The 12,985-nt window shown below is 41.9% G+C and overlaps 1 protein-coding gene and 1 pseudogene across 1 annotated transcript in view; one reads left to right on the forward strand and one right to left on the reverse strand.

Moving 5' to 3' along the window:
• Nucleotides 1-124: 124 nt before the first annotated feature.
• The window catches only part of TOX4 (TOX high mobility group box family member 4), a 16,849-nt gene continuing 3,988 nt past the window's right edge, over nucleotides 125-12,985 (forward strand). The window contains exons 1-7 of the mRNA XM_070426233.1: nucleotides 125-206; nucleotides 417-485; nucleotides 8,549-8,791; nucleotides 9,654-9,914; nucleotides 10,260-10,490; nucleotides 11,280-11,360; nucleotides 11,689-12,429. Of these exons, the coding sequence (XP_070282334.1) occupies nucleotides 201-206; nucleotides 417-485; nucleotides 8,549-8,791; nucleotides 9,654-9,914; nucleotides 10,260-10,490; nucleotides 11,280-11,360; nucleotides 11,689-12,429 (1,632 nt within the window). The 5' untranslated portion in view covers nucleotides 125-200. The remainder of the gene's footprint in view (nucleotides 207-416; nucleotides 486-8,548; nucleotides 8,792-9,653; nucleotides 9,915-10,259; nucleotides 10,491-11,279; nucleotides 11,361-11,688; nucleotides 12,430-12,985) is intronic.
• LOC139000188 (U6 spliceosomal RNA) lies at nucleotides 7,570-7,664 on the reverse strand (annotated as a pseudogene).

Genomic DNA, 12,985 nt, shown 5'->3' on the forward strand with positions numbered 1-12,985 from the left:
ATAATTCCTCCAAGCGCCAGGGGGCGGTAGCGAGTCTCTCCGTCCGCGGGGCCTTCCCGGCGGGAGTCGCAGCAGCCGGCTCGCCTGCCAATCGGCGGAGAGCGACGCGCGTCCTTGCGGAAGTGACGGCGGTCGCGGGTCCTGCGGGGGCGGCAGGGACGATGTGAGGGGACCGAGACGGTGGTAACCGTTGTGTGAAGATGGAGGTAGGCACTGGAGCGCTGGGAAGGCTGGCGAGGGAGAGCGCGGCTGGCCGGGTTGGAGCGGAGGCGGGAAGCCGGGCGGAGAGACAGTTGACGGGACCGCAGAGAGCGCGGGGTTGGAGTGTTGGTCTGAATGTCGGGGTCGGAACCCGTCACTCCGAGCGAACTCCCTTCCTCCCTAACTGATCCCCGCGGCTTTCTTTTGGTTTCCAGTTTCCCGGAGGAAATGACAATTACCTGACGATCACGGGGCCCTCGCACCCCTTCCTGTCAGGGGCCGAGGTGAGCACGAGCGGCCGGCGCTGGGGGGAGGGCTGGGGCGGGAGGAAGCGGCGGGAGGGCGGCGGGGAGGCGAGGACCCCGGGGCCGGGGGCTGGCACCGAGGCCGCTGCTGGTGTCTCGGCTCTTCTGGACCCCGAGGACGAAGGGGAGGCCCGGCGCTGCTGTCATCAGGAAAGCGGGGCGGAGGGAAGAGCTACTATTTCCGAGTGATTCTTGGGGGGAAGACAGCGTGAAAGTGTCTCCTTTGGTTGGGGAGAAATAACCGACCATCTCGAGGGAATCGCAGAGGGAAGAGAACATGTCAGCCAGAGGAACTGGGGCGAGGGAAGGAGCTTGCCTAAACGGGGCTAGCCGTGGGCACGTGTTCCTTCCATATATATTTGATTTTTGACAGAGAGGAAGGGAGAGGTATAGAGAGTTAGAAACATCGATGAGAGAGAAACATCGATCAGCTGCCTCCTGCACGCCCCCGACTGGGGATGGGCCCGCAACCCAGGTACATGCCCTTGACCAGAACCGAACCTGGGACCCTTGAGTCCGCAGGCCGACACTCTATCCACCGAGCCAAACCGGTCAGGGCTGTGTTCCTTCTTGAAACAACTCTGTTGGGCGGGGGGGGGGGGGGGCCTTTGTTTCATTCAAATTTCCTACTCAGCCATGAAAACAGAAAAGTTAGCTTGTTTTGCTAGTGACAGGATGAAAGGAAGTCGTTACCAGGAAACATGAAAGAAGTTAAATGAGACAGGGGCTTCTGTTTGCCGGTGACTCAGGTTGCTTCGCCTCTGTGTGGCCCAGTTTCTCCAGCTGTCAGACGGCTACAGTAGCAGCTCCTGCGGTGTTGAGGCGTGGCTCCGTGGCTGAGCGTGGAGCTATCGGCACCGGGAGGTCACGGTTCCATTCTGGCCAAGGGCACATGCCTGGTTGCGGGCTCGATCCCCAGTAGGGAGCGTGCAGGATGCAGCTGATCAATGATTCTCTCTCGTCATTGATGTTTCTTTCTGTCCCTCTCCCTCTCTAAAATGAATAAGAATGTATTTTTTAAAAAGACTTAAAAGAAAAAGAAAGTGCATCATTGCCAATTTCTTCTAAATCAGGTCTCCACATTTAAGTTTCTTTATTTAGACTGTGGCAAATTTCACATTGTCCACATCTAGAAACTTGATGGGTGTGAGCCTGTCCTTTGGTTTTGTTTTTATGACTTTAAGACAAAAATAGTACTTTGCCAAGAAGCTGATAACTAAATTTTAGTGGCTTCTTTTAGCCCAGGATTTTGTCTTGTTAATAGTTCTTCTCATTGCCACTTCACCTTCCTTTCCCGTTTTTGGGGGTTTTTTTTTTTTAGCTTTATTTTAATTGGTTTATGGTTTTTGTTGTGTCTGGTCTTATTGTGAGCCACTTAGAACTAGTAAAGGTAATTTAAAAAATTTTTCTTTTAGAGAAGGGGGGGCGGTTAGAGAGAGACATCGATTCGTTGTCCTACCCATTTATGCATTCATTGGTTGCTTCTTGAATGTGCCCTGACAGTGGATCAAATCTGCAATCTGGCATGTAGGACAATGCTCTAATCAACTGAGCTACTCAGCCAGGGCATTCATTATATTGAGTACTTTCTAGGTGCTGAATTCTTTGCAAATATGCCATGATAGGAGGCAGTGCATGGTGATGGAGAGATCTCTGTTTAAATCCTGTCTCACCCTATTTTTTTTTGTTACAGTTGACATAGTGTACAACACAGTGACTACACATTTATATAACTTAGGAAGCGATCACCTGATAACGCTAGTATGAGCAAAAGATTTGAACACATACTTCACAAAAGAGCGAATCCAAATTGCCACTAGGCATATGAAAAAGGGTCATCATCACTCATCAGAGAAATGCCAATTAAAATTAAGGAGATACCATTGCACATCCACCAGAATGTTTAAAATTAAAAAGACCGACAATTCCAAGAGTTGACAAGGATGTAGATAACTCTTAATCATTGCTCATAAGAGTGTAAATTGATTCAACCACTCTGGAAAACTGGCAGTATCTACTAAGGATAAGCATATACTTACCCTGTGACCTAGTGATTCCAATCTTTGATACACACATGAGAGAAATGAGTGCATATATTCACCCAAAACATGTATGTTCACAACAGTTTTATTCATAGTAGCTAAACATTGGAAACAACCCAAGTGTCTATAAAATGGTACATGTGTCAAAAGGAATACTACACAGCAATAAAAAATGAGCTATTAGTAAATGCAACTTGGATGATCTCAAAAATATATTGTAAGTAACAGAAGCCAGACATAAAAGAATAGACACTATATGAGTTCATTTTTAATGAAGATAAAAAATATGCAGTACTAAACTATAGTGATATAAATCAGAATAGTGATATCTGTTGTGGAAGTGGGGAGCATTGACTGGGAAGGAGCATGAGAAAATACTTTGGAGTGATAGAAATGTCTGTATCTTTGATCTGAGTGGTGGTTAATTGGATGTTAGCATATGTAAAAAAATCCATTGAAGTATATATTTAAAAATTGTGTTCATAAGTTATACTTCAGTCAATAAAAAATAATTTTTAAAGAGTAGGTGTCCAGAGAGAAAAGCTTAGCATTTGTTAAAACATTGCTTGAAATAGGAAATGTCTATAATCTAAAGGGAGTTTAATCTTTTGTTTCATTCAGGTTGGCTCCTATCCTATATAATAAAAGGGTAATATGCAAATTGACCCTAACAGCAGAATGACTGGTCACTATGACACACACTGACCACCAGGGGGCAGACCCTCAATGCAGGAGCTGCCCCCTGGTGGTCAGTGCGCTCCCACAGGGGGAGCTTTGCTCAGCCACAGGCTGCCAGTACAGCGGTGGTGGTGGGAGCCTCTCCTGCCTCCTCAGCAGCGCTAAGGATGTCTGACTGCAGCTTAGGCCCAATCCCCCGGGGAGCAGGCCTAAGCCAGCAGGTAGGTGGTCATCCCCTGAGGGGTCCCAGACTGCAAGAGGGCACAGGCTGGGCTGAGGGACAACCCCCCCCCCCCCCTGCACAGATTTTTGTGCACTGGGCCTCTAGTATAATGATAATGTGTTTTGAACACTTTGGGAAAATAGTAATCATAAATATACCTTAATTAGAAATAGCATTTATAAGATTAGAACCAGTTAATGATTTCAGGCTGAATAATTAAAAATCACTACTATATCAGTTGTTTTTTTTTAAATGGGTTTTTGGGAGGACAGAGAGAGAGAAAGAAACATTGATGTGAGAGCAAGACATAGATCAGCTGCTTCCTGCACGCCCTCTACTGGGTATGGAGCCTGCAACCTGGGCATTTATCCTGACAGGAATGAAACTGGCAATCTTTCAGTGCTAGGGCTGACTCCCAACCGAGTCACACCAGCCAGGGCTACTATATCAGTTTTTAAGAACAATAAGTTATTTAAATAACACATAGTACTAGTATATTATTGAATAAATAGGTGTTGGTTTAAATTTCTTTAAAATGAAAAATTTACACAAGAAACTAAAGAAATGCTGAATTGTGTGTTTTGGTATGGGAGTGTGAAATGGGAAGGAAATGGTTTGTTGTTGGTTTTTTGTTGTTCTCTCAATAGGTAAGCCTTATTTTATTTTAAACATTTTTATTGATTTCAGAGAGTAAGGGAGAGGGAGAGAGAGAGAGAAACATCAATGATGAGAGAGAACCATTGATCGGCTGCCTCCTACATGCCCCACATTTGGGAACGAGCCCGCAACGAGGTCATGTGTCCTGATCGGGAATCAAACCATCACTTCCTGATTCATAGGTCAGTGCTCAACCACTGAGTCACACCAGCTGGGCAGCCTCCTTATTTTATAAACTGTAATTCCCAAATTGCTGCTTCCCCCTAAAAGGCCCAGGAATTTAACAGAGAAGGAAAAGAAACCTGAGTGAGAAGGTAACTGCATCATGTTTCTATTTTCTCCTTCTGTGCCCACATCATTTATATTTACTTTAATACTTGCTACAGTTATCTTTGTTTTATATTTGATAGTCTAGAATATGACCTAGTTATGTAGTAGATCCACTAAAGTAAAATAAGTTTGGATTTTCATAATTGGATTTTAACCATAATCTTTCAAATCATTTGTAGTAGTAAAGGGATTTTGAGGGAGTCTCTGTGTTTATTCTAGCATGTGGTTTACCCTTCGTATTCTTATTCATTGCCATTATTTTACTCTTCATACTTAAAGGAAGAAACCCAAAATAAACAAAACAACACAGCCCACCTCCCCGCTTTCCCCCAGAACACACACAATACTATTAAAGCCACAGATAGTGACTAACAAAGCTGTTTTCAGAAGGTTGTACATACAAAGAATGCCTTGTTAATTCATACAGTGGAATCTCTGCATGTCTGTTTTTTTAGTGTAGTGCATGAGAGCACTCCAGATGGTTTGTGAGGGCTAGTCCTTTGTAGAACACTGGTCTCTTGTTTTGGATATGGATTTTTACTCTTTTAGAGTTTCCATTAACAGATAGTATCATTTTCATATCTCAGCAGGGTTAGATATGTATGGTAAGCATCATTTGTTGTGGATAGGCATCTTTTGCCAAAACAATCTGTATCTTTAAAATTTTTTTAAACTGCTATTATATAACAATTGATCTAGCACAATAAATGTTTCCCCTGTTCTTTTTCCTGTCTCTGTAGCTTGTTTGTTTGCATGAGAATTTGGTAAAAAAAAAAAAAAAAAAAAAAAAATCTTTGTACCCACTTCCTGAAAAGTGCTCACATGAATCTAAACTGAAATTTCAGTGTCATGTAAGCCCTGGCTGGGTAGGGGGTAGCTCAGTTGGTTAGAGTGCTGTCCCAATACTCCAAGGTTGTGGGTTTAATCCCTGGTCAGGATACATACAAGAAACAACCAATGAATGCAAAAAAAGGTGGAACAACAAATTGATCTCTTGATCTCTCTCCTTCCCTCCTTCAATCCTTCCTTCTCTCCCTCACTCAAATAAATAAAAAAACAAATGTTTTAAGGTGGTAAAACGAATTCAGAGTCATGGACCTAGAGATAAGAACTTTCACACAATAACAAATTATGAGTTGTGTACTAAGAGGAGTTCAGTTCTTAGGGAGATAGTTACTTTTTCCATCAAGAACTGCCTGCTTCTGTACTCTTTATGCTACTGTCATATTATAGCCCAGACAACTACCAAATTTTTACCATGCTAAGTAAAATAGTAAGGATCTTGGAAGAGGAAAACATAGAAATGAAGCTATATACATATCTTTTTGTCTTCAAACTTATTTCTGTTTGCCAATATGATTCAGAGAGATTGGGCATTTCAGAAATATACCGTTTTCTCCCTAGTTTCTACTACCTGGAAATATTCTTCTAGCAATGTCTTCGTTAAAATAAAAATGATATTACTGAGACCCTTTCTGGGTGTAGAAAAACCAGAGGACCTCTTAGAATGCATTATTTAATCATGAAAAAAATGTGGATGTCTACTGCATTTTATCTGAATCAGTTACATTTACTATGCCATGTGACAGGTTGATAAAATTTAAAGCTTCCAAAATTTCGCAACCTATGATAATTGGTTGGGGCAGATGGCAAGTTAATAATAATTCAGATGTTAATAACAGTTATTAAGCAATTATGTATATCAAGCAATGTGATCAGCTTTTGTGTGCTAAATCCAATTAATCCTCATAAAAACCATACAGTGGGGCCTTGACTTACGAGTTTAATTCGTTCTGAGACCGAGCTCATTAACTCAAATTACTCTATCAACTCAATGCAAAAAATCGACGGAGAGACAGCTGGTATCTCAAAAAACTCGTTAGTCAGGACACTCGTAAGTCAAGGCCCCACTGTATAAGGAAATTACCATTACAACTACCATTTTATAGATGAGGAAATCTCATTTAAGATTATATAGCCCTAGCTGGTTTGGCTCAGTGGATAGAGCGTCAGCCTGTGAACTGAAGGGTCCCAGGTTCGATTCTGGTCAAGGGCACATGCCCAGGTTATGGGCTTGATCCCCAGTAGGGGACGTGCAAGAGGCAGCTGATCAATGATTCTCTCTCATCATTGATGTCTCTCCCCCCCCCCCCCCCCGAAATCAATAAAAATATATTTAAAAAAGAAAAAAAAGATTAGATAGTAAGTGGCAGAGCTGGGACTTGAACCAAGACCTCTCTTGATACAAATGTCTCTTGATATTATTTACAGGGTTAGTCAAATGTAAGTTTATAATTCATATGGAAAATAAGACAATAACTAATAGTACAAGAATAAACTGTGTTTTGCATACTCATAACTATAAACGTGCTTTTGTCCTACCCTGTGTAATGCTCTAGTGCTATAGATTCATTTTAGTTTTTTTAATTTATTTTGTTTTTAATATATTTTTTATTAATTTCAGAGAGGAAGGGAGAGGGAGAGAGATAGAAACATCAGTGATGAGAGAGAATCATTGATTGGCTGCCTCCTGCACACCACCGACGGGATTGAGCCCACAACCCGGGCATGTGCCCTGACCAGGAATCGAATCATGACCGTCTAATTCAGCCGTGGGCAAACTACAGCCCGCGGGCCGGATCCAGCCCGTTTGAAATGAATAAAACTAAAAAAAAAAAAGACCGTACCCTTTTATGTAATGATGTTTACTTTGAATTTATATTAGTTCACACAAACACTCCATCCATGCTTTTGTTCCGGCCCTCCGGTCCAGTTTAAGAACCCATTGTGGCCCTCGAGTCAAAAAGTTTGCCCACCCCTGGTCTAATTCATAGGTTGACACCCAGCCACTGAATCACGCCAGCTGGGTGTCATTTTAGTTTTTTAATGTCAAAAGAAACCGTAACATTTAATGTGTCTTATGTCAGCAATTGGTCTGTTAGCTCTGTGTATGGCGGCCCCATTCGGAATAGAAAGAGTATATTATTTTTGTAGTGGGACTCAGAGGAAGGGATTGAGTCTTTAGCCAGCTGGAGTAATCTTTTTCTTCCTCACTTAACAGAAAGACTTGGTCAGAGCAAGATTAAGAATATGTTCAGGAGCTGATAGGAAACCAGTTTGCCTTTTAAAATATATATATATGGAATGCTTCATGAATTTGCATGTCATCCTTGTGCAGGGGCCATGCTAATCTTTCAATTTTAGCTTATGTGCTGCCAAAGTGAGCACCAGTTTGTCTTTTGACTGTAGCTCTTATGTTTTTCGCCTCACTATTATCCTTATTTTGGCATTGTTGGATTTTGGGAATCTTATTTGTTGTTAACATCATGATTTCTAAAATGGAAAAGATGTAGGAAACTCTGAGTGCATACATTTTAGAGGGAGATAAGGTACCCATGATAGGAAAAGCTTCAAAGGAACCTAAAACAACAAAATATAATTGTCTGGTTGACAGTGAATTTCTGTGGTCTAACAGCTCAGACATAGTAGTAGTGAAATCTTTAGAATATTTGGAGAGATTTTAAACATCATAGCTAAACAGGTAATAAAGTCTGAGTCCTTACTAATGCTGCTGAAAGGATCATTCATTAGAATAATAGACATAACATTTTAGGACAGGGGTGGGCAAACTTTTTGACTCGAGGACCACAATGCGTTCTTAAACTGGACCGGAGAGCCGGAACAAAAGCATGGATGGAGTGTTTGTGTGAACTAATATAAATTCAAAGTAAACATCATTACATAAAAGGGTACGGTCTTTTTTTTTTTTTAGTTTTATTCATTTCAAACGGGCCAGATCCGGCCCGCGGGCCGTAGTTTGCCCACGGCTGTTTTAGGACCACTGAGTTGATAAAAATAGAAAAGAGATAAAAGAATTGAAAATTGTGATTGATGTTGGCAGCTTTGTATGTGCCATATATCCAAGGATATGAGAAAGAGAGGTTTATTTATACAACTAAGTAGAATAGGTGCTAAGAAATTGATAACAAAAATAGGATCCAGGCTGGAAAGAGGTACACTGAGAATCTCCAGTACTCAGTCATGTTCTTCACTTAGAAGTATACAGTTTCTCCTCTTCCCAAATTATTTTCCCTCTCTTTTTCCCCCTACAGACATTCCATACACCAAGCCTGGGTGATGAGGAATTTGAAATCCCACCTATCTCCTTGGATTCTGATCCGTCACTGGCTGTCTCAGATGTGGTTGGCCACTTTGATGACCTGGCAGACCCATCCTCCTCTCAGGATGGCAGCTTTTCAGCCCAATATGGGGTCCAGACATTGGACATGCCTGTGGGCATGACCCATGGCTTGATGGAGCAGGGCGGGGGGCTCCTGAGTGGGGGCTTGACCATGGTAAGGGGCAAGATATGTTCAGGCTTATCTAAGCTCATGGGCATGGTGTTAGGAAAGATAAAAGTGATTCTGTTCCCTACTGCACTTGAATATTACATGTTTCTCATTTTTGTGGATAAAGGCTCATTGATAAAGACTTAAAGTCCATTGAATGAATGAAATGTATTATCTTAGTCAATTTTTACTTGAAAAATGGTTTAAAATTATAAAATGTCCAGTTACCTGAGGATTAACTCTGAATTGAAGATGATTTATTGTGATTTGCAGGTCTCCCCCCCTTTTAATATAGCCTTCACATCCTAGAATTGAAATGTGAGTGTGATAGTTGGCACATTGATTTATTCAAAAACAGTCTGAACAAAATGTATTAACTGTGGGTTAGTGTTATAAATCAGTATATTGGGCTTCCAGCACATCTCATTAGTAGCACATCTCCACACATTTTATTTGATGTGAAACATCTTGACTTCGGCCTTATTACTCACATTGCCTGTGTATTGCAACTTTAAACCCCGTTATTTTAGCAGGGTACAGAGAAGAAGCTTTTCTTTACTCCTTGTGTCATTACTACCTCCAGATTACCAAATAATTTATTTACTCTTTAATTTGTCCAAAATTAAGACCTCTGGTTATTTTTAGTTGTTTTAGAATAGGCTTTGGAGTACAAAGAAGTGACTTTACTAATTCATATACTTTATTTAAAAGCTTAATGTTTTATATGTAGACAGATTATTTTATGTTTAGAGTCTAAACAATGATACAATGTAGATGAGTAGGGTGTTTATAAACTGTCCTGGACTCGGTGGGGGGAAGAGTGGTGTTCTTTATATTTAGTGTTAATTAGTCCTTCTGCTTCTCTCAGGACTTGGACCATTCTATAGGAACTCAGTATAGCGCCAACCCACCTGTTACAATTGATGTACCAATGACAGACATGACGTCTGGCTTGATGGGGCATAACCAGTTGACCACCATTGATCAGTCAGAACTGAGTTCTCAACTTGGTTTGAGCTTAGGGGGTGGTACCATTCTGCCACCTGCCCAGTCACCTGAGGATCGTCTTTCAACCACCCCTTCACCTACTAATTCACTTCATGAGGATGGTGTTGAGGATTTCCGGAGGGTGAGGCATTCCCTGCCAAAAATCAAATCTGCCATGATATTCTGGGATAAAACTCTTGGCATACAGAGCTACTTAGTATCTTTGCACCTGTTCTGCCATCTCCTCTGCTCTTTTCTGGGTATGGGGTCCTGCCTCTCAATTTATAGTTTGTAACGTTCCTCCCAACCTTCATTCTTATTGGTCCTCACATACTTTACTAATATCTTAATCCTATTGCCTCTATTCTTAGTATTTCTGAAAATTTCTCCATGTAGCTAGTTCCCCCATATAAAAGTCCTTTTCTTGCAGTTCTCCAGATATACTTCCCTTCTTCCTTCGTGTAATTCTCTCTTTTCTCCCCTGCAGCAACTTCCCAGCCAGAAGACAGTTGTTGTGGAAGCAGGAAAAAAGCAGAAGACCCCAAAGAAGAGAAAAAAGAAAGATCCTAATGAACCTCAGAAACCAGTTTCAGCATATGCCTTATTCTTTCGTGATACACAGGCTGCCATCAAGGGACAGAATCCCAATGCTACTTTTGGAGAAGTTTCAAAAATTGTGGCCTCCATGTGGGACAGTCTTGGAGAGGAGCAAAAACAGGTGAGCAAATAATCAGGATTTGTTTTGCTAATAGAAGTGGGCATGGGTTGGTGTTAACTTTAGAAGTGTAGTTATTCTGGCAAGATACTTTTTTTTTTTTTTTTTAGTTTTATTCTTTTTCTTTTTTAAATATATATTTATTAATTTCAGAGAGGAAGGGAGAGGGAGAAATAGAAACATCGATGATGGGAGAGAATCATTGATTGGCTGCCTCCTGCACACTTTCCTCCCCCTCCCCCCCAGTATTGGGGATTGATCCTGCAGCCTGGGCATGGGTCCTTGACTGTACTCAAACCTGGAACCCTTCAGTCCGCAGGCTGACGCTCTATCCACTGAGCCAAACCAGTCAGGATTGGCAAGATTCTTGTTGATTGGCTAGCTTTCATATGCTTGGTCACTGGAAAGTCTGACATGAAGGCTGTCTTGATTACTAGCTTTCAAAAGTATATTCACTAAAAGGAATTGTCAGTATTCATTTTAAAATATATATATATCTTGATTTTGGAGAGGGGGAGAGAGAGAGAAACATCAATGATGGGAAAGAATCATTGATTGGCTAACTCCTGCACGCCCACACTGGGGAGCAAGCCCACAATCTAGGCATATGCCCTGAGTGGGAATTGAAACATGACCTCCTGGTTCATAGGTCGACGCTCAACCACTGAGCAGCACTGGCCAAGCTGGAGTTGTCAGTATTCAGATTGAGATTGTCATGCAGTGATGAATAATAGGATAATCAGTCTTTTCTAGGTGTTTGGGTACTTCTTAAACAGTTTTTCTTTCCTCCAGGTATATAAGAGGAAAACTGAGGCTGCCAAGAAAGAGTATCTGAAAGCTCTGGCTGCTTATAAAGACAATCAAGAGTGTCAGGTAAGTGGGTTATGGCAGATGGATATTTAAACCAATAAAAGATTTTTTCAAGCTGTTTATTAGTTATAATACCACCAAAAACCTGTGCAACCTCTTAACTAGTAGTTAAAGCTTAGAAATATATACAGCATGGTTTCCTATTCCCATCATAAATCTTACCAACCAGTCTTTGTGAGTTTATTTTCATTGTTTACTTTAGACAGGGTAGCACCCACAGCTGGTTTTTTCTTTTCAATCTATCATTGTCTTTTGGGAGGTGATTAAAGTGAATATGTCCCAGGGAATACAGAAAATTTCTGAATGACTTTTTTTTTTGGTCTTCTTTTAGGCCACTGTGGAAACAGTGGAGCTGGATCCAGTGCCACCATCACAGACTCCTTCTCCACCTCCTGTTGCTACTGTTGATCCAGCATCTCCAGCACCAGCCTCAACAGAGCCCCCTGCTCTGTCTCCTTCCATTGTTGTTAACTCCACTCTTTCATCCTATGTGGCCAATCAGGCATCTTCTGGTGCTGGGGGTCAGCCTAATATCACCAAGTTGATTATTACCAAACAGATGTTGCCCTCATCTATTACCATGTCTCAAGGAGGGATGGTTACTGTTATCCCAGCCACAGTGGTGACCTCCCGGGGGATCCAACTAGGCCAGACGAGCACAGCTACTATACAGCCCAGTCAACAAGCCCAGATTGTTACTCGGTCAGTGTTGCAGGCAGCAGCAGCCGCTGCTGCTTCTATGCAACTGCCTCCACCCCGACTACAACCTCCTCCATTGCAACAGATGCCTCAGCCCCCCACTCAGCAAGTGACCATTCTGCAGCAGCCTCCCCCACTCCAGGCCATGCAACAGCCTCCACCTCAGAAAGCTCGAATCAATTTACAGCAACAGCCACCTCCTCTGCAGATCAAGATTGTGCCTGGACCCACTCTGAAAATGCAGACCACCTTAGTCCCACCAGCTGTGGAAAGTAGTCCTGAGCGGCCTATGAACACCAGCCCTGAGGCCCATACAGTGGAGGAGACCTCTACTGATACAATCTGTGAGATGATCACAGATGTAGTTCCTGAGGTGAGCCAGTTTTCAAGTCTTTCCTTTGATGATCAGTTTCCTCTGATGATGCAATAAAAGTAGGGGTTGCCATTAGCACTTAATGCTTGGCAACCAGGAATATGAAATATCCTGTAAAGGACAGTTCCCACCCATGATACTCTGTAGTGTTCTTGGTGAAAAGCATTAAGAGGGCCTCCATTCCCAGACTACTCCTTAACTAAGAAAAATACTGTGGTTTGACTAGAGAGGATACAACCCAAGCCCAGAGTTATTTTTTGGAGGTATCTACCCAAGGATCCTAAACTTTGGAGGTTTAAGTGCTTCCATTTCTCCTATATCTGGACTGCTTGGCTTGATGTTTTCAGTGGGGAAATAGTGGATATAGCTAGAAAAATTCAATTGGTTCATATCAATGAGTCCAAAGTGACATAAACAGATGTCCATTACCCTAGCTTTAACTTACACATGACCAGTGGTTACTTTTAAGTATGGGTCTGTTTGAGACTAGCTCCACAATTGATGAAGCAGTAATTTTAAAGAAAAATAATCCCTCTATCAGGAGGAAACTATGAAT

Source organism: Myotis yumanensis, unplaced genomic scaffold (genome assembly GCF_028538775.1).
Source record: "Myotis yumanensis isolate MYYU_CA2020_CCGP unplaced genomic scaffold, mMyoYum1.0.hap1 SCAF_1, whole genome shotgun sequence".
Classification (NCBI taxonomy): Eukaryota; Metazoa; Chordata; class Mammalia; order Chiroptera; family Vespertilionidae; genus Myotis; species Myotis yumanensis.